This window comes from Camelus dromedarius, chromosome 8, assembly GCF_036321535.1.
Source record: "Camelus dromedarius isolate mCamDro1 chromosome 8, mCamDro1.pat, whole genome shotgun sequence".
Classification (NCBI taxonomy): domain Eukaryota; kingdom Metazoa; phylum Chordata; class Mammalia; order Artiodactyla; family Camelidae; genus Camelus; species Camelus dromedarius.
Genome location: NC_087443.1, coordinates 19,117,576 through 19,139,375, shown reverse-complemented (window position 1 = coordinate 19,139,375; position 21,800 = coordinate 19,117,576). Strand labels below are relative to the sequence as shown.

Sequence of the window (21,800 nt, the reverse complement as noted above, 5' to 3'; positions counted from 1 at the left end):
GGGATGATTTGATTCACTGGAGGGCAGGTTTTATATTAAATGTACCAACATTCCACTCAGTAGTTTCATGTGTAGGCATCTGCTTTATGTTCTTACCACACAGAAACAACAAAACAATATCCCAGAACCACAGTAACACCTTTTGGTACTGAAGCTATTTACTGGATGTTGTAGAGGAACACAAAGGGGATAAAAAAAAGGGAAGACTGGAGTTTTAATTCTTTCCCTCTATCTGTACTTACTGAAAGGTTTTAACTCACGACTGCTCCAGGGAGGGTAGCAGCAAATAGAAGGATTAACACTGTCTGGATAAAAGTATTTGCCTGTTTGTATGACCTGTTTCATATTCATTTAAAAGTCTGATACCAACCAGATGCCCTACAATGATGATAAATTTAATTTATTTCCAATTTCTCAAACTCTTCTACAGATTCAGGCAGCACAGTCACAGCCATTAGCTCATTGAGCCTGGATGAATCATTGAAGGAATGGAATTGATCAGGCAGATTGCAGTGCATGGTTAAGAGTCTCCTAAGAAGGGAGATGGCAGAAATCCAACATCAAATAGATGATGAAATGGCCATTTCCATTAAGGGAACATCACATCACAGATATTAATTAGGAGGCACTAAAATAGAGTTAAGTGGATATGGGGAAAAAATGCTGAGTTAAAGTCACCCCGGGTGTCCTTAGCCTGAGGTAATTACAAAAGTGAAGGTGAGTCATGGATCTGCAACTCTCCATCTATTTCACAATGGCTGCAGGTAAGATAGAGACCAACTATAACTGCAGTGATGATCCTTTTAGACTGGGGACAAACCCTCCTTGAAAATGAAAAAAAATTCTAATGCTTTCCTTTTATTATTCCCAGGGAAATTACATCTTTTATTTACAGAAACATTAATGGGAGGTGACAAGAGACTACTTCCCTAGTACAACAGAAATGAAGCAAATGAAACAAATTAGCTTTGAGTTTAAATGTCCAGCATTCTACTAACTTTTTTATTTCAAGGATGTAAATTCATCTTAAAAATTGATGGGATATTTTGTTATGTCTTCAATTCAAACCTAGCTTAACTGCTATAAATTAAGAATCTTCTAAAGTATTATTCAATACACCCAAATGCTGGAGACAGTCACATTCCAGACCTTCATTGTTCTCTAAAACAGTATGAGATCAATATGCTTAATATTCATATGCCCAACAATGGACTTCTGACCATTTAATTTTTTTTGTTCTGTAATTCCTTATACTCCTTTCTCCCCTAGTAATTTCTATCTATCTTTTCTTTCTGCATACATAATAAACAGCAAATGCAGATAGATTACCAATATGTGCACTAAGAAAATGCTGAGAATAAAATAGTTTTATCTTCCTATTTCAGTACAGTCTGGATCACAACCTCAGAATTCTGGATGAAATCTTCAAGTTATTAACTTCAAATAGCTGCATTTCTATCAAAAAAGAGGCTCCTTTGCCAAAGTTTCATTCTTAAGTTCCTACATAAACTCAATTAACAATTGTTATTTTTTGCCTTACCTCACCAAAATAGCAGAATCACAAGAATATTATAAGAAATAATACAGAATATCTAAAAGATGTGAAATAACTTGTTGAAAGCCCTTTTACCCACAAGTACTTATAAAAGATAAGGACACAACAGCAAAAATGACAGAGTAAGAGCCTTGGAGAATTCTCTTCTCCACAAAAATGGGAACGCTGGCAAAACTTGTGAGAATCATCTTTTTCTGAACTGTGGGAATTAACCAAAGGCTTGCAGCAGTCTGAGTGTTAATTAAAGAAAAATTGGCTGAATATTGGCTAAAAACAGTGATGTGGTGCTTTAACTTGCCCTATTCGTATTCCACTTTCCAAAGCTCTGCAGTAGGCTTAAAAGCCAGTAGCCTGTAACCATACTGAAAACCAGCAGCCTGGTACCACCAGAGGGGGCAGAAGAAAGTTTAAGCTCCATTCAAAACCCCATTCTCAGAGAACTGTCATCATTTGACCTGTCCGGTGGGTCCCTGGAAGACCTCACTCAGAATGCTGTCTTTATTTGACCAGACTTGGACTTTGTCCAGTGGGAAAAGTCTAATTCCCAGGGTTGTTTGTTGAAAACAACTATAGTCAATTATTTAACAGTGTAACTGCCTGAAGCAGTAGATTTCAGTCGGGGTAAACAGGCTAACCAAAAGGCTTCAGAGGAAAAGCTGAGGAATGAGATGTCCTTTTAAGGGACATCAAAAAGTTCTAAGTATCCTCAGGAATCTGGAAGTCTACACACATGCCCATTGCTGTGCACATGCTCCAGAAAGGCCTGAGAATGTCCTAAACTCTTCCCTCTGTCTGATCTTGAAGCTCTGTGCAAGCAGGAAGGAAGTGCCTGGTGGAGTGTTGAAGGTGAGCCCCAACATATACCTTTGGCAAGGACTGAGTGACTTATTGGTTCTAAGCATTTAAGGAAATCTCTGTCCAATCATTAGCTGACCGCCAGCCTAACCAAGCAGAGACGTTAGTGGCCACACATAAAAAAGAAAACAGACTTTACAGTATTAGATCAGGAAAGTCACTAAACAAACAACAAACAGCAACAAAAACAAACTCTGGGGAAAGAAGAAAATCTAATTTCAAAAGTTGCCACATTTAAAATGTGTGTTTCCAAGAAAACCTGAGACATGCAGAGAAACAAGAAAGTAGGGCCCATACTCAGGGGGAAAAAGTAGTCATTAGTAACTGTCCCTGAGGTGCCTTGATGTTGGACTAAACAGACTTTAAATCAGTTGTTTTAAATAAGTCCAAAAAACTAAAGGAAATTATGTCTAAAGAACTACATGAAAGTATGAGAATAATGCATCATAAATAGAGAATATAAAGAGATAGAAATTATTTTCAAATTATTTTTAAAAAGAACTAAACAGAAATTCTGGAGTTGAAAAGTATAACTGCAATGAAAATTTCACTGGAGGGATTAAAAAGCAGATTAGAGAAGGCAGAAGAAAGAATTAGTGAACTTGAAGACAGAGCAATTGAAATTATCCAGTCTGAGAAACAAAAAGAATGATGAAACAAGGAAAATGAACAGAGCTTCAGAGACCAATGGGACATCACCAAATGTGCCAACATATGCATAACAGAAGTCCCAGAAACAGAGAGGAGGATAGGGATGGGAAAGAATACTTGAAAAAATAATGCCCAAAACTTACCAAACATGTCTAAATATTCAAGATGCTCAATGAACCCAAATAGGATAAAGTCAAAGAGATCCATACCTACACATACCATAATCGAAGAATTGAAAGACAAAGAGGGATTCTTGAAAGTAAAACATAAGGGACAAAATTTAGATACTCTCCTGAAACCTGCCCACAAATGTATCTGAGGCAAAGAGTGTGGCTTTCAGATTAGACCTCAGTCTTAGTTCTGTCATGTATCTCTTTAGAGATAAATTTGTTGAGTTATACACTTGATATAACTAATAGGGGATGGTTTTTGTCCTATTGTAACTTTTAAGAGTAACAATCAACCAAATTTTCCAATCCAGTTGAATGTTTAGTCTCCTACACTAATCTCAAAGTGGCAGTAGATTCAAAGAGGAAATAAATTCTCTTTTGCAGAAAGAAAAAGTATCAGTGTTTCATGGCCAATTATGGCTTTTATGTGGGAATGTTCTTTAGGTACCCAAATAAAAGGTTTAACTTACCTACAATGGCTGATTAAGAGCTTCTTATGAGCTATGAGTTAATCATTAATTTTGTTTGTAGCCTATACACAAGAAAATACTGCAGCATAGTGATATCACAATCTAAAGAAACTTAAAGAAAATAAATGTAAATCTTAATAACAGACCTAAAGTATAAATTTGACTATGTTTCCTTCTCTCCTCCTCTCATATTAACTTAAGAAGAAACACTAAGATAGTCACACTTTTTCTCTTAGAATTAGAAATTAGAATAAACATAAGATTAATGATTTATTTCCCTTCTATAAAGCTCACTATTGTACGACTCTCTCCAAACACCATAACTGTGTTTTTTATATTTATATAGTGTGTTCATATTAAAGTACAACAAATCACTTTGGAAATAAAATAGGAGAAAAATAATAGGATACATGCTCAAAGACATATCACTCTTCTTTTTAAGGGTACTATATCATAAAACTTCAAACTGGACAGTAATTGAATTGTTTTCACCCTTGTTCCTCAGATAAAATTACCAAGAAAGAAAAAATGGGGATAAAATGTCTTACTCAAGATTATGAAAATAAAATTGTAACAATTAAAAATTAAGCATAATTAATGAATAAAAATACTGGGACTAATAACCATAGTAGAGAAAAGATTTATCTGGGTGGCCTCTAGTCTTCATGATAGATAGTCATAGGTGGGGAACACTACCCCACTGTCCAGACTTCCCAAAACTAACCTGTGATAATAAGACATTCATTGTGATCCAGGACCTCAGTGAAGAGCCGTGAAACAATCAACTCAGGGTTGATTAAAAAGCGGATTTCTTCTTGCACAAGTCCTGCACTGGTTACACCACCTCCAACAAAACGGTTTGCAAAATCCACCTATTTGGGAAAATGTGGCATATTAAATGATGATTTAAAATACTCACATATACGATAAAGAAGTGTGCTCCCTCTAAACCCTGATCTTCCTTTCCCATATAAATCAATCCCCAAATTAGTAATCTTCCTAGGGAGAATAGATTGTGGTTGACTGCACTCTCCATCTCACTGCAGTTAACATCTCTGAATATTTCTCTGGATTCCAAAATCTTAGAAGGAATCTGGAAAATAAAGCTTTTAGGCAAAAGCTTCAATGTAATTATATGGACTCTTGTTTATAAACCTTATTGGTGCTTGAAGGGCCACAAATCAAGGGAGGTTTTACCCGGAGAGGTTTCAAGATCATTTCTCCATCATTCACCACTCAATTTCAATTTATGTACTTCATACAACTTTAAAACAATTATACAGGCACACTTCAATTTATTGCAGTTTGTTTTATTGCACTTCACAAATATTGTGTTTTTTACATATTAAAGGTTTATGGCAACCCTGCATCCAGCAAGGCTACGGGGGCCATTTTTCCAATGGCATTTGCTCATTTGGTGCCTCTGTGTCACATTTTGGTAATCCTTGCAATATTTCAAATCTTCCACAAGCAAAAAGATTACAACTTGCTAAAGGCTGAGATGATGGTTGGCATTTTTTAGCAATAAAGTACTTTTTAATTAAGGTATGTACTTTTTTTAGACATAATGCTATTGAACACTTAAAAGACTACAGTATAGTGTAAATATAACTTTTATATGCACCAAGAAACCGAAAAATTCGTGTGACTAGCTTTACTGCAATGATCTGGAACCAAACCTGTGATATCTCCAAGGTAGACAGCCTGTACCTTTCTCATATAATATGGCAATCAAGGACTTGTCCTTAAAGATTTGAAAAATTAGTACTTGATCTTTTTGGGGTAACTTTTTTCTTTTGTGGAAGAATAAAGGGATGGAAATTTCTTCCTTCTAAATTCAATCGCAAACCCCAAACCACATAAACGTTTCAACTATTTCTTCTTTAATACAGCTCAGGGGAAAAAATGAAGACAAAAACCTAGTTTAACAACAAAGAGTCAAAGATTAATTATTTCTAATTTAGTTTAAAACTATACATAAGTTTTCCATGGAGTACTATGATGGGACCCCCAAGCTCCTATTAATAAAGATGAGTTACACAATCCTCAAGACAAAGCAACTTAACTTACCAGGATTGTTTGTCTTAAATTTTCTATGCAGTCTAATGTGTCCAACAGTATGCTAGGCTCTATGGGGTAATATGTAAAAAATGGTTTCTGATTCTGTCTTACATTATTCTACTTAAGGAATTAGATTACACACAAAGACACAACTTGTGTACATCCATAAACACTACCCCAACCCCACCCCGCACGGGAATTCACTAAGTAATGTAAGAGAGGCTTCTACACTGTATAGGAAAAACACACTCCTGTGTCTCTTCTTTGCTCACACTACTACCACACTCACAACACTTCTTACACCAGATGTGTGGATCTTCCACATACCAAGCATTCTGTGACATTGGCTGGGTGTCCTTCAATTCAGTTCCGACACGTTTTACCTGGAGTTAGCATCAGATCCCACAGGCTAAGGATTCAGTCCCACAAGACTGCCCTAGTTCAGATGCTAATCTCAAGTCCACGATGGCACCCGTACTTCCAGTTGACAGGCTATAAATTAGGGTTCCCATGATTCCTCCTGGGGTTTGATGAGTTGCTAGAATAGCTCAAAGAACTCAGGGTAACACGTGCTTACATTTACTAACTTATTAAAAAGGATATAATAAAGGACACAGATGAGCAGTCAGATGAAGAGATACACAGGGAAAGGTATGTCGGAAGGGACACAGAGATTCTACACCCTTTCCAGCCAAGTCACCTCCCAACTCAAAAGCTCTCCAAATCCTGTACTTCTGAAATTTTTTGGAAGTTTCATCATATAGGTATGATTGATCATTAACTGAGTCTCCAGTCGCTCTCCATTCCCAGAGGGTGGGAGGTGGAGGGAAAAGTTTCAAACCTCTAATCATGACTTACGTCTTTCTGGTGACCAGCCCTGATCCTGAAGCTACCCAGGAGCCCACCAAGAGCTGCATCCTTAGAACAAAAGAGACTCCTATCACCCCCGAAATTTCAAGGGATTCAGGAACTCTGATTCAGGAATCAGGGTCAAGGACCAAATATTAGAACAACAGATGCTCCTAGTGCTTTGCTCACTTAGGAAATTACAAGAGTTTTAGGAGCTCTGTGCCAACAAAAGGGTGCAGAGAGCAATATATATATATTTCCTATTATTTCACATATACTTTTAAACTATTGTCAAATATAAGATTTCTTAAAACTTGTTTGTGTTCTCTAAAGCAATTATGATATGAAATGATAATGTGAAGCCTATTTTACGAAAGAGTAAAACAAGAATGAATTTTTTGATATGTAAAAATATATGTGAAATGACAGAAATTAACAGAAGATAAAGTAGTCTCGTTTCACTATAGAAGAACTTGAAAAATACTGAAAGATGTGACTGGATAAGTTCTTGAAATGAGTTACAACAGTTAATCATATATATATTTGGGTTTATATTCTGGTATAATAAATCAACACTAAAAAACAAAGTAAATCTACCCTATACAGAAAAATAATTTTGGATAAACTAGTCCACCGATTAGAATTAGTTACCCCTATTACATAATAAGGTCTTTATGCATAGGGTGAGTATGGCTTAAATTGTTCAATTCAACAAATATTGATGAAATACTGTGCTGTGAACCGTGGAGTACAAAGATGAATAAGACGTGGTTCCTGGTTTCACAGCATTTACAGTCTAGATGGGAGTCAGGCACATAAGTAGAACAGTAAGATGATTATTAAAGAACCTATTAGTATGTATTTGATACTTCCCAAATAATACAGTCAACTAAAATTGGAGCATGAGGAGGATAAGGGAGCATTTCAAGAGGATGTAGCATTCAAATTAGGTTTTGCTGACATTCTGGCCAAGGGAACAGCTGCACAGAGACATAGGAAAAATCAAATGTAAAGAACTGTCTGAGGAGGGCGGTAAGCAGATGTCTCATGCCTGTGTGCAGTGCACAGCACGTGGAGGGCAGAAGCTGGTAATGAGCTGGTCTGGCGTCCAGGAAACTTTTACTTAATCCTGAAGGTTCTGGGAAAGATTCTAAGAAGAAAAGTAACAACTGTGTTTTAGGAAGATAATTTAGGCTATAGTTTAAAGAATGAACTGGAAAAGTAAAAGCAGAAAGACTGGTTAGGTACATACTGAATACTTTAGACAGGCTCTATCTACCAGGGAAAGTGAAGGAAGAGAGAGATCCAGCAAAGAAACAAAACAGACAGCTCTTGAAAACTGAGAAACTGGCTAAGGATAATGGCATTCAGAATATAAATGAGAAACAAAGATGGTCTGAGATCAGCTCAACTTACTGGAACAAGGCATAACTAAACTAAAAACACAGGCTCTATCCAGTCTATGTACTACGTGGAAATAAACGAAATACATTCAATGTGCATGCTATTGTTCATTCTCTGAATAGAAGGCCAACATTTACTACTTGAAAGGTGTGCACAGAAACAAATACACTAAACTCAATATGCCTCTGAAAGCAGGGGTTTTTTAGAAAATCAAAGTTTCTACTACTTAAAAAAGTTTTTAACAAAAGGCTCTCTATTACAGGTGAGAAACTTGTTCCAGTATGTGAAAACAAGCATATGAGTGCTTCTTTATTTTTAGCCAGTCATTTTCCAACTCACTTTAAAGCTACTTGTTCAGCTTACTCAGTTCTGAATTCTAACTTGATGAAAAGAGAGAAATGATAACACTCCTTAGAGGGGTTTTGTTGTTGTTGCCATTCAGCATAATGTAATTTATATGCTGCACGAGGAGCTTTGTAGCACTGCAATACAATATTCTCTGGTCTCCTGGGGATACACGGCATGCGTAGGGAGAAAAATAAATAGAAGCCTTCATGGTATTCTTTTAATCTACTGAGGTTTCACATTTTGTCTATAACATATTCCAGAGTAGTGGGGAGAATCTCAACGTTGAACATTGTTAAATAATTCCTTGTTGAATTGTATTATAATCAAAAGGCCAGCATTCCTGTAGTGCTAACTAGCAGTAGCTTTATTTATTTCATGTGTAATAAGACTCCCTTGGGGGGAAGGGCAATAGCTCAGTGGTAGAGCGCCTGCTTAGCATGCACCAGGCCCTGGGTTCAATCCCTAGAACCTCCATTAAAAAAAAAAAAAAAAAAAAGACTCCCTCAGTTAATCCTAAAATGTCAATGTGGGAAAGAACGCCATCAAGATGGAAATGTGGGGGGAGGTGATACGTATTTGAAACAAGTTTTAGCCTTATTTCAAAATTATTATTTTAAGTAGAAGAAAAGGGACTTATTAAATACAAATTAAAAAAATTTTAAGTACAGGATAAATATTAATTCAGTTATCTTAAGTGTTTTTGGTTATAATCTTAATGATTGGGAGACGATTTGAAACAAAACCTGGTTTGCCTCTGAAGATTTTAACTATAAATATGTCTAAATAAAAGGCCATTCTAAAAAGAATCTCGGCACTTACAGCATTAAGTACACAATAACTAGTCAAACGCAAATCAGTCTTCTAGTCAGTTTATAATAAAAATTAAGTTATTTAAACGTATCGGTCCATTCTCAGGCAACTGCTTTATTTAGTGTCTGATTCTATATAAGCATCAAATAAGGATCTAAGAAGAAAAAAATCACCTACTCCTAGTATAAATGAGATGGTGAACAAACTTCTTTCAAAGAAAATTAGGATTACAATGTTCCTGCAAATAAGAACACAAAACACTAACATTTTGTCTCTGATTAGTGGTTTTAAAAAAAGATCCCTATAAAGCAAAAGAAAAGCACATATTTAGGTTAGGTGTTACAACAATTTAAACCTAGATACAAAGATGTTTCATTTGTTAACTCTTTTCCCCTCCAAAAATTTTTTTTAAGAAATGGCAGTAACACAGATTAATAACAAAGACTGAGAGGCAGACAAAATTACCTGCTCTAAAACGGAAAGACAGCAAATATAGTTGGTTCATGCGCCTAAAACTATTACATATGGGAGAGAGGGTTTTCTTATCAATCAGTTTTAGATGTCTGCCTCCTAGACCCAAACAAGGTTGGTGGCAGAAAAACATTTCAAGGTGGTCATTATTTAGGGCAGAACAAGAGCCTTTAAAGACAAAGAACAAAACTGCCTGGTGACAGCTTGTCAAGACCATACCCTGGGAACTTCCTCCACTGTCAATCTACAATCTGTGTCTGAACCAAGAGGCCTGATGTTGTCCAGATCTTGGGATTTTCTGTCAAGGCTTTTTAAAGAGGCACATGTAAGAAACAGAGAACCTATATTGGCAAATAACAGTATTACCAAGGCTGTCAAGATGATGTGTTTGGTGTTTTTCTCCATTCTGCTATCATGCTTCTTTGCATTAAATCAGCTTAGAAGATATATAAACAGCTTTTCAAATTTCCTATTCAGAAGCTGGATAAGAGAAAGTCCCTCTCTCCCCCACCTTCCACTCCCCTCCACACACAATGCTGTGATTCACCTACCTGTAGCATGCCTTGACCGTTTCCTTCTATGGTACCTTCGTAAGTGACATGCAGTCGAGTCAGGGGTTTTTCACATCTACAATTTTAAAAAGGTATTCCCTTATTTATTTTTTTAATGGTAAGCACTTCACTACAGAAAAATTTGAAAATATAGATTAACTATAAAAGAAAAATGGAAACTACTCCCAAGTCTCAAAAGTCAGAAATAGATGCCCACTCTTAACATTCTTGGGACAGTCTCCCCCAGTTTTCCCATTCAAATACAGAAATATACACATTTAAATTAACATGGGAGACCATACTGCTTTGAAACCTGTTTTCCCCCACAAAATATCAAAGTTTCTCTTCTTTATTTTTAATTTTTTTCAATTTTTATACATTTAAAAAATTACTTTCCATTTACAGTTATTAAAAAATATTGGCTATATTCTCCATATGGTACAATATATCCTTGAGCCTATCTTACACCCAATTTGTATCTCCCACTCCCCATCCCTGTGTTGCCCCTCCCGCTCCCCAGTGGTAACCACTAGTTGGTTCTCTGTATCTGTGAGTCTGCTTCTTTTTTGTTACATTCACTAGCTGGTTGTATTTTTTAGATTCCACATATAAGTGATATCATATAGTATTTGTCTTTGTTTGTCTGGCTTATTTCACTTAGATAATACCCTCCAAGTCCATCCATGTTGCTATAAATGGCAAAATTTTATTCTTTTTTACGGCTGAGTAGTACTCTATTGCAATATATACCACATCTTCTTTATCCATTCATCTGTTGACACCTAGATTGCTTCCGTATCTTGGAAATTGTAAATAATGCTGCTATAAACATTAGGGTGCATATATCTTTTCAAATGAGTGTTTTTGGTTTTTTTGGACGTATACCTAGGAGTGGAACTGCTGGGTCATATGGTTATTCTATGTTGAGTCTTTTGAGAAACTTCCATACTGTTTTCCACAGTGGCTGCACCAGTTTACATTCCCATCAACAGTGTACAAGGAAAGTTTCTCCTCTTTAAAAGTTGAACAACTACTCAAAATATTTTTTAAAAATTAATACCTATGAAATTGCATGCTGAGTCGGCAACCTAAGGAAAAATACAGAAAAATCTGACCAAAAAATCATGCATGATTCTAAGAGGGGCTCTATTTTAACTAGTCTGGAAATCACATATGTGCGGGGGGGGGGGGGGGTCTTGATGAAAACACATGCCACATAAATTCTGATTTATGATATTTTTATATCAATAAAAGTGATAGATAAACCTAGTACCTGTAAGTCACAATTATTTTCTTTCCTTTTTATAAACCATGGTGGTTGAGGTGTTTATGGGGGGTTCTGATATGCTACTGCCATATTTGGCACCTTGACATATTGAATATTTTAAGCTGAAGAAATTTGAGAAAGAGGCAGAAGCAGAAAGGTCACTCTGATGTCCTCCCCCTCTCCCTCTTCTTACCTGAAACAAGCAGTAAAAACCCTCATGTGATGGGCCCTCCCTATACCTGGAGGAAAGGAGCACTCTTATCTCTGAAGGCAGAGATGCCAAGAGAATTCTAACACAGAGATTGCTGTTTCCCCCAGTTTACTGTAATTACTTCATACTCGTTTACATCCCATGTTCCTCCACGACTGTCCACTCTACATCAAACCTAGCATAAAAGTACATAGATCTGTTTCTTTGGGTCTTTATTTCCTCATGAAGGCTTCTGAGTCACATAAAGCTTACATAAAAGAAATCTGTATGCTTTTCTCCTGTTAATCTGTCTTTATCGGTTTCATTTTCACAGCCAGCCAGGCACCTTAAGAGAGCTGAGGAAAACCTTTCTCCTGCCCTACAGTGTTTATCTGGCTTACATTATATTTTTTAAAATTCCATTTTATTAATAGTAGTTGATGATGGCATTTTTCCTTAGTAGACTTTCCCCCAGTTACTTACTAAATGAAAATTATAAGTTATAAAAGAATGCCACAGAATGTAACAGATAAGCCCCTAACTCATAGAAGAGTGGCATAAACTTTTTGGAGGAAGGGGAATTATATACTTTTAAAAACAACTTTAAAAAAAGACAATTTAGCCAAGAAGCACTATTTACTTATTGAGATTTGCTTACTTCCTGGTATCAATGAGTTCAAATACATTTTTGGTAAAGCTCTGGTCCAACAGACTGATAGCCTTAAAGCCAGAAGATAATTCAATACAGGTTCTAAAAGTTTCATATGTATTAACTCATTTAATCTTCACAACATCTCTATTACCATCTCCCTTTAACAGATGGGAAAACAGAGCTTAGGTAACCTGCCCAAGACTAGTAAAAGAAGCAACAAATATTTGAACCTAGAAAGCCCAAGTCAGTGGTTTAAGCTCTTAACCAGTAAGTTATACTTTTAGAAAAATTACTTTGCAAATCTCTTGGAGAAAGTACTATAGTTTGATTTTTTTTTTTAACTTCCTTATTTTTTGGAGTGGGGGGGGGGTCCCCTACTTTCCTGGCTATTTTATTCCAAGGGAGACCACCTGTAAGGATACCAAAAGCATGATCCAGCAATCTCACCTGCTGTCAATTATTCTCTGTGACTATAGTTGTCAACTTATAGCACACTTCTTAATAAAAGTATGAAATTGCTAGAAACTGGTGGGTTTTTTTTAATGAGCATCCTCCAACTTCCGGATTGGTTTCCCCTTCTGGCTCCAGCAAATCCTTCATACCACTGCCCCAGGAATCAAAGATACAGATTATTCTAGCTCTCCGTGTTTAACTAAGCCTGGCTAAGGCGTTTACTGATAATCACAGGGTTAACTATAATGCTAGAAACTTGGAACTCAGAAAAGCCTCTAACTTCCTGGCAGCCATTTAGTCCCTTACTCTTGGGAACACCAACAATCCTCACCACTTCTTCATCCTCTCTCTTTTAAGTGAATGCATGTTTCTGGTTCTGTGGAATCAGGGAGATTGATTTTAATTACATTCTCCAACTCACTTATGAAGCAGCTAAAACAAAAAAGAGATCAATGAAATAAAAAAAAGTTTACAAAGTTATGAAGATAAGCCTACCAAGTTAAGAGGAATATCTTGATCTTACTTAAAGGGCAAAGTTATCTCCTTGACACAGCAGTCTCACTGGTCTCTGCATTCTGACCTACCCCTTCTCTCCCAGATGGTGTACAAATAGGTGTCCTTTCACGTTAGTGCCAAAGGAATGCCAGGTGCAGAGATCCTGAGCTGAATTTAAAACAACTCCTCTGAATGATCTATAAAATCTACACCAAAGTGACATGAACAAAACATCTGTGTTCCTATTAAAGATTAAGAGAAGAGCTAAGAAAAGCAATCCTCTGTACTCTGGTCTGGGCAGATAGCACAACAGATTGTTACTTTCAGTTCTAGGCGCCATATTTCAAGAGGGACCAATGGCCTAGAGTCTGTCAAGAACAAGTTAAAGGGTTTACAATCCCTATTATATATGAGACAGAAGAAATGAGTAGTTTAGTATATACATGTGTGCACTGTTAGAGGTGGGAGTACATCAAGAAAGCATTAAAATACATGAAGGAGGATCGAATGTTGAAGAAAATTAGATTTACAATTATTTATTGTAACTCCAGAAGGAAGAACCAGGAATGGGATTTGGCAGGGCGGGGCAGGGGAGGCTTTTAGAAGACAGACTTTTTTAGTGATGAAAGTATTAGATAATATAACACAAGCAGCCAACAATGGGATAGACAGCGGTTGGTCAGTGAGTTTCCCATCACCGAGGCTGTTACAGGCATTACAAAGTTATTATTTTTAGCAGGCGGCTGGACCGGATGACTTCCTGGGGTCCCTTTCATCTCTAATATGCCATGATTCCAAAATGCTGTACATGTTTCTCTTCCTTTCTGGCTCAGTTTTACTCTGTTTTTGTTTTCCTTTTGGTTGTTTAATCTTTTATCCACTTCCCTCTGCTAATAATCTTCTCAGCCATGCAGTCAGCCTCCTCAAGTAAGTGTGTTTTTCTTTCACCTCACAAGTAAACATCTTTGATGACTGAAAACACAGGAAAGCCACCTAAGCGTATGCAGCTCCTCATGTTAATTCCTTTAAGAATGGGTCTCTTTCATTGCTAAGTCCAAACAAAGCAGTTACAAACTATGATGAAAATTATTAGAAAGTGAAAATGAAGAAACACTGGTTAACACGAATGCACACCCAAAATACGCATTTAGTGTAAGTTTAACCATGTCCTCACATGCATTGAAATAGTAGATTCATTCTTCTTTAAGTGCTTTGGGGATCTGCTCAAGGTTAGAAAACATGTTGGCTATTTCAGAGCACTAAGGAACTTACAAATCCGAATAAAATCAGATTGGTTATTATCTGCCTCAGTATTGGCAGACAAATAATAAGAAAAACCCTATTAAATTAGCAACTTCCACAAAATTGCCAATAGTACACGTAAACGTGGACAAACTTCAAAACTCTTGTCACTCAAATTCTAGGTAATTACTATCTACTCTTTAGTTTAATTAAAAAAAAAAAATCCCTTCTAAGTGAAGTAAGCCAGAAAGAGAAAGAAAATACCATATGAGATCACTCTTATGTGGAATCTAAAAAAAAAACAAAAAACAAAAATAAATACAAAACAGAAACAGACTCACAGACATAGAATACAAACCTGTGGTTGCCAAGGGAGTGGGGGGTGGGAAGGGACAGACTGGGATTTTAAAATGTAGAATAGATAAACAAGATTATACTGTATAGCACAAGGGAATATATACAAGATCTGGTGGTAGCTCGCAGCAAAAAAAAAAAATGTGACAATGAATATATGTATGTTCATGTATAACTGAAAAATTGTGCTCTTCACTGGAATTTGACACAACATTGTAAAATGACTATTACTCAATAAAAAAATGTTTTAAAAAAAAATCCCAATCTCGTCCTTCAGAAAGAATAGCCATAAAATACAAACACTAGCCAAAAAAAGGAGGGTAAGGAGGAGCATTAAATGTTGGTGTTCTGTTTAATATTAGTATGTTCATACATAAAACTCCTTAATTCTAAATAGCACTTTGTTTCAGAAGACAAAACTAAGGCAAAAGAGTAGAAGTGAAAGGGTTGCAGACTTCGATTCAAAAGGCATGACCTTTCTAACAATGACAGCTATCAACTGATCATTTTAAGAGGAAAACTCTCTAGTGCTAGGGCAATTAAGAGGTTGAGAAGCCATCTTTCCAGGGGCTGTAAAACAGAATTCTCTCATGGTGGAAGAGTCCTTCTAATTCTAAGATTCCAGGATTATTTATATCATTATTACCTTTCCCACTCTGGAAAATCTTCAAGACTCTGTCTTGTAAATGTCACCAACCCAGTAGGTTCTACAAAAGCAATAAAAGAGAAATACACCCAAAATAAGTTTTAAATTTGAAAAGATTTTATATATGTGTGTGTGTATAATTTTTTTTTCCCAGTAAAAGAATGGGTCCAACAATGGCCATAAAACTAGTTGGGAAATACCAAGCCTAGTGTTGGAACACAACAGAAGGTTGATTTAATATAATATTATCCTTACAGAAGGAACACTTTCTATAAAACAGTAAGCCCTCCTTAAAACACAAAACTACACAGATAACAGCACAACAGTAGGATTTGAGTGCTGGTACTTTTTGGTTAAGTTTGCTAAACTGAATATACTTTTAAAAAATCCTTAGGAAAAGAAAGATGTATCATGAATGTAGCTTATATAATAAAGACAAACTGAATTTTAATCTGTAGACTCCTTCTCAAAGAAAAGCCTAACCCTACACCTGAAGATTGGTGAATGTATACACATTTACGTGTTTTGTTATAAAATAATATGTCTAAGATTAAAAAAGAAAATTCTTGGCGTGTCCTTTGAGGTTGACACAGCTAAATCCAGGGCTTAGACGATATACAATTGCTCTTCTTATAAGGCGCCTTAGCCGGAAGGAGGAATTACTGTGTTCCAAGAGGCTAGAGAAGAAAGATGACATAGTTTTCAAGGAGCAATAGATATGAGGGGATCAAAATGCAGTAAATTTTAGAGGATAGGATCCTTTTTTGTTAGGGTTACCTTTTTTTTTTTTTTAACTAGTGGCAAAAGCAACAAATAAATCAGTTGGCCAAAAGTAATTTGTTTGATTCAAATCAAAGAACAAACTAAAAAGGCCAGGCCATTTCTGTTTTCTTCTCTTAAGAAAAAAAAAAAAAAAAAAAAAGCTCTTAAGCAGGGAGAAACACGTCAGGAACTATTAGTGATAATGGTGGGAGAGTCCCACTGAAAGCTTGGCAAACATTTCATTCCTTTGGATGATTCCACATTTCTCTGCTCTCAGTCACAAGCAGTAACGACTCAATCATCACATGGAGTAGTGACAGCAGAACACAGAATTGTGTTAACATGGGTTACAAAGTACTCTTTAGATGTCTAACTTTCTTTATGATAAATGGATAGCATATTTAAAACTCACAAGCATGAGGTCAAACGATTCAAACACTAGAGAAGCAACTCTATTAATAGAAAACCAATGTCTGTATCATCATTCAGTAATTTAGCAGAAAAGTAAGAACATTAAATGTCCCTCATATACACTAGAAGAGACCAGAAGAAATTAAAAAAATGAACATTTCTGGCAAAGCAATAAAGAAGAAGAAGAACATGGCTCTTTAGACATAATTAATAACAAAAATACCTTGAAAGCCCACCTACTACCTTTCTCCCATAAAAAGACACCTTTCACACCAGAATAGGTTATTTTGGGTAATCAAGTATGTCCCTTAATAAAATCACAATATACACTGTATATTAATCATCAGTTTTTAAATACTCCATCTATAAGATAGTTTTACCTAAAATTATATTGAAAATAACTCACAAAGCTCTTCAAAATCTTTAAGCCTCAAGATCTTCACTATAAATATAAAATGTAGACTTTTCACAACATTGAAAAGTTGGTACTGATGGAATTACACGTTATCAATTCTAAAAAGCACATTTTTTCATGTATTAAGCTTCTGAAACTAGGATACACCTTACATAGTCAAAGGTATCTAGCCATTGCCTTGGTCTGGACTAAAGTTGAATTTTTCCAGAGAAGATGTGCATCTGCTTCCATCATCATCTGGGAGCACCACCAACCTGAGATCAGCCTGAATTAAATCTTCTGTTGCAGGCTTCTGGTAATATGACTTCAAACCCCAGACTTGGGGCTTGTGGTGCAAATTTTCAGGGAGGATTTTTTTGGTGCCCTCTCTACCTAGGTTGACACTTGCAGTTCATTGACCCTCTTCTGCATGGCCAAATTAATGTCTCATTTATCCTTAGACTAGGGGTGCAGACCTTCAGTGTACCAGCTTTATAAGAGATCTCCTACGACTCCACATCCTAAGTGTTTTTCCCTTCTTAGTGGTACGTAACATAATGGCAACTTCTTACCATCTGTCATGTCCTAGAGTTGATGAAATACGGAACTTTAAGTAGGTTCCTATAGTTTCTACTTAGTAGATGCCATAACTTTTATGTAAAGTAATTATTAAATTGAAAACTCCTTTTATTTTACTTAGTATTTCCTCCTTAAGCCTGTAGCTTTACAACCTAAAAACCTATAGCATGTCTCAGTATATTTCTACAAAGAACTGAATTCCCATGTACAGTGAAAAAGTCAGAAAATAAAATGTCTAATTGCAATTTATTTTTTCAGCCTAATTCCTAATACTTATGATGATTTATAACATCTAGTTGAAAAACAAAATTTTAGCTTTTTCCCTCAAAGGATTTAAAATCCTAAAACTTGGGAAGGCAAGTAAGCTTTTAAAGCAGACATGCATGATTTAACTTCAAGGACAGAAACGTAAACTCTGAATTACTTAGATATAGTAATGGAATACATTCTATTTAGATTTAGAATATTGAAAAATATACTCATCTTTCTAACGAATTATTAAAAATTCTAATTTGGCTTTATGTCTCATAAGGCCCAATGAGCCTTCATATTCCTTAATATTTCATTCAGTACAGAGCACAAAACTTAAAATAGATAACCCAAAAAATAAATAACCCTTTATCAAAGAAGCCTATGGTTTTTTGCCCTTAAATACCAATATCCTGATAACTGATTTCTTCCCCCAAATTTGAATAATGTCCAATACAATACATTCAAGAGGGAAAAAAATGCCAATGTGATGTTACTTACTATGGAAAGGATATGAGACAAATGATCTTAAAATAATTCAGTGAGGACCAGAATTGAAAAGAACCCATTTCACTTGACCGGAGTTGACCTGTTGTACTTATCAAAAGCAAACTCTTGAGATGTTCTAGTTTCCTTTATAACTGATTTGTAGGAAAGGCTACCCATGATAATAGCTAACATTTATAAAGCATGTAACTTCTCATTCAATATTTACAACTACCCTGTGAGGTAAGCTATCATTATTCTTTTATTTTACAGATAAGGAAACTGAGGCTTAGCGAGGTTAAGAAACTTGTCCGTGGTCACTCAGCAACTAGGATAAGAGTAGCGACACCAACCTATTACTAGCTGTCACTACCAACGTCGGTTAGACAGTGACCACCACTACCTCAGGTGCTATGATTAGCCTTGGAAAAAAAAGATGGTCAAGGTCCAGCACAGGAGGAACAAACCCGTAAACACTAAGTACAGTACTATTTTATAAGAACTCTAAACAGGGCATTAAGGAGGCACAAAAGAGAAGGATGGGTGGAAAGGCAATGAATTAGTCAACCTCTGCAAGTAAACTAATTATAACAGTCAATGCTTCTTTAAATAAAGAACACTGAAAATGTATTTCCTGGTCAATACACGTTCTTTTGAAAGTATTAACTTACTTCTTTTTATTCATGAAAATCCATTAGACTATGTTACACTGGTCTAATTTCAGAGGACACAAAACCCACACACATTCATAGAACACATTTATGTATACATAAACATACGCATAAAATGTAGATCATAATATTGAACTATTACTGTTTTAATGTCTTTTGGCAGGAAAGTGTACTTTGAACACAAAATGTTTTTGACCTGTCATTTGATCTGAACTGTCCTCACCAGTGATAAAAATTACAGTAAGAATGAAAGGAATTTACTTCTCTCTGTGACTCTTCTAAAGTAGCAGAAGAGCGTTTTAAGCTTCTCTGGTTTCCTTGATGAACGTCCTTCAAACAATCTGAAAGAGATCGAAAATAAAAGAGGGTGAAGGATGATTTAAAATGTTTTAATGATTCACAAGAAACTAAATCTACATTGCTAGTAAGTAATTAGTAGTTCTTCCAGAAGGCAATTCTGTAATAATAGAAAACCAGGAAACATTCAGATTCAAACAGCATCTGAAGAGGACTGAAACCAACCAGAATCAGGCTTCTTAAAAGTTGTTCAGGTCAGATGGCACTCTCTAACAACCACGTTCCTCCAATCTATTTTCCTCCAGGGAGAAGGCACCATCTGGTCCCCCAAAGTCAATTAGGCCAGTGAGTTAATGCTTGATCATCTTCCCAATGGCAAATACTATTTTATTTATAGTTCATAATATTACTAGGTAGTTAAATGATTGAACCAAAACGGTATCTGAAAAAAAGTCCAAATGATTGTTTGTGGTGGGGGCAGCAATGACAGCAACAAGCAGGTATGACAAGATATTGGGGTACTGACCAAAAATATACGCTTTGTATGTAACCAAAACAATGCTGACCCTATTGCCATCTAGTTTCCAGCAATCTGGACTTGCACTACTTAATTTAGTTTTCTTTGAAATGACGTGGCATTGTTATTGGTAACACATAATGCAATTTATCCTGAGGAAAGAAAAGCAGGGCTTTGGAAGCATATGACCTGAGGAAGTAGTTCACTAAAAGATTTCTAACACAAAAGCATGCTTTCGGGCACAACATCTAGCTTTACAAAGGTATTTACAAATTATAAAGAAATTCCATGGCTATAAATAATGAGGTATTATTCATTTGCCTCTAGTCATATACTCTGGCTTTAAAACCAGAAACCCTTCAAGTAAAAGTTTGCTTTAATAAGTGCCAAAATGGGTAAAATATTTCATGATTAGAAAAACAAGCTTATGTAACTATGCAGAGAGAGAAAAGTTAATTCTATGAGAAAATCCTATTGAGCAACTGAAATGAATTAGGAAAAGGGAAGGAAATGTAGATTTCAAATCATCCTGTTTTCAATGATCTGAAATTCTTTATTCAGGGTCAATTTCTGAGAAAACAATTTATATGAATACTTATTTCCTGAAAAGAATGCTAATGTCAGAACGTATTTTTACCAAATGTGAAATCAAATTAATTTTTAAAAATAGTTTGGGTGAGTGCCTGGGTGATCATTTTTACTCATCTAAAAGAACTTATTTTTTCAAATGTTTATTACAAATACTCTTAAAAACCAGCTGCCTGCCAAAAGAAAGAATCTTTGAGTGTGCAGGTTTCAGTGTGGTTTCTTCTGCAATATGTCAACCAGAATAGTTTGTTTAAATCAAAATGATAGTCGAAATGAAGAAGCCACTTGGCGGTTTAATTAAACATCCTGTATCAAATAAATATGATTTATCAAATGAATACCTTAGGATCCATTGCACAGTCCCTTTCTAGGTTTACTACTTAGCAGAGGGAAGCAGGATGAATATAAAGGCAGCTATCATTTTGGAGAGATGAACTGATGTACTATACAATTCAATTAAGGGAAGAAAGTTCCTCTTCGGAGAACTGTTGCATCATGAGTGAAAATGGCTATGGCCCTTCAGAAATAATTCCCCCACACATAAAAAGCTTCCATGTGTGGTCAGTTGTTTGTAAAATGCCATACAAGTTCACATATTTCATAACCATGATGGCAAATTATTAACCTTTTATTAACCGTAGGAGCCTCTTGGGACTACAGATTTATTACCTTAGCAAAATGGACTTTCCTGGAAAGATTATATGGCTGTTTTATCACCGACTTCAAATGAGCACCATTGTTTATTTTGCAGGTTTAACTCTTATAGGAACAAATCAAGCAGAATCTCCATGTATTCTCTTTATTCACTGCTTCAAGTCTAATTTCAAATAACTATGTAACCAAATATGCTTTCTATCTTCCTGATGGAGAATTGTGTGTAGGGTGGAGTCAGAAACACAAGGAGGGTGGGGTAGAAAGCTGGGGAAGATGAAGCAGGTTTAAAACTCCTGTGTTAATTCTCAGATTTCACTGTTGTAAAATTTTAAAGTACTATGTATAGCCACCTAAATAAAATGAAGTATCCTGATATGAAAGAAGCAAAAAACCATAAAAACACAGGCAATCTGCAGGAGTGAAAGCTACAAGAGTGATGTACTATTTGAAGGACAGTGTTTGGCAGGGAGGAGACAGAAAAAGGGACTGAGGATGGAGCCCAAGAAGGGAAAGAGACAAAAAGATGGGCTGGCAAGACTGAGAGGAGGAAGGGACTGACAGAAGTTTGGGTGGAGACAGAGGGAGATGTGAGGGACTGAAACTCACAGAGACACACATTTAGAGACAAACACAGAAAGAGACAGAGACTCAGAGAGAATGAGATTCTCACAATGATCAAGCACCATACAATTTTTTAA

At 35.8% G+C, this 21,800-nt stretch overlaps 1 protein-coding gene across 3 annotated transcripts in view; it reads right to left on the bottom strand.

Moving 5' to 3' along the window:
* PARG (poly(ADP-ribose) glycohydrolase) overlaps positions 1 to 21,800 on the bottom strand; it is a 109,309-nt gene that overhangs the window by 28,976 nt on the left and 58,533 nt on the right. For all 3 annotated transcript variants that reach the window (XM_031460964.2, XM_010985309.3, XM_010985310.3), the window contains exons 10-13: positions 19,308 to 19,387; positions 15,495 to 15,555; positions 10,196 to 10,271; positions 4,426 to 4,573 (exon numbers count right to left, since the gene is read on the bottom strand). In XM_031460964.2, coding sequence (XP_031316824.1) covers positions 4,426 to 4,573; positions 10,196 to 10,271; positions 15,495 to 15,555; positions 19,308 to 19,387 — 365 coding nt within the window. The remainder of the gene's footprint in view (positions 1 to 4,425; positions 4,574 to 10,195; positions 10,272 to 15,494; positions 15,556 to 19,307; positions 19,388 to 21,800) is intronic.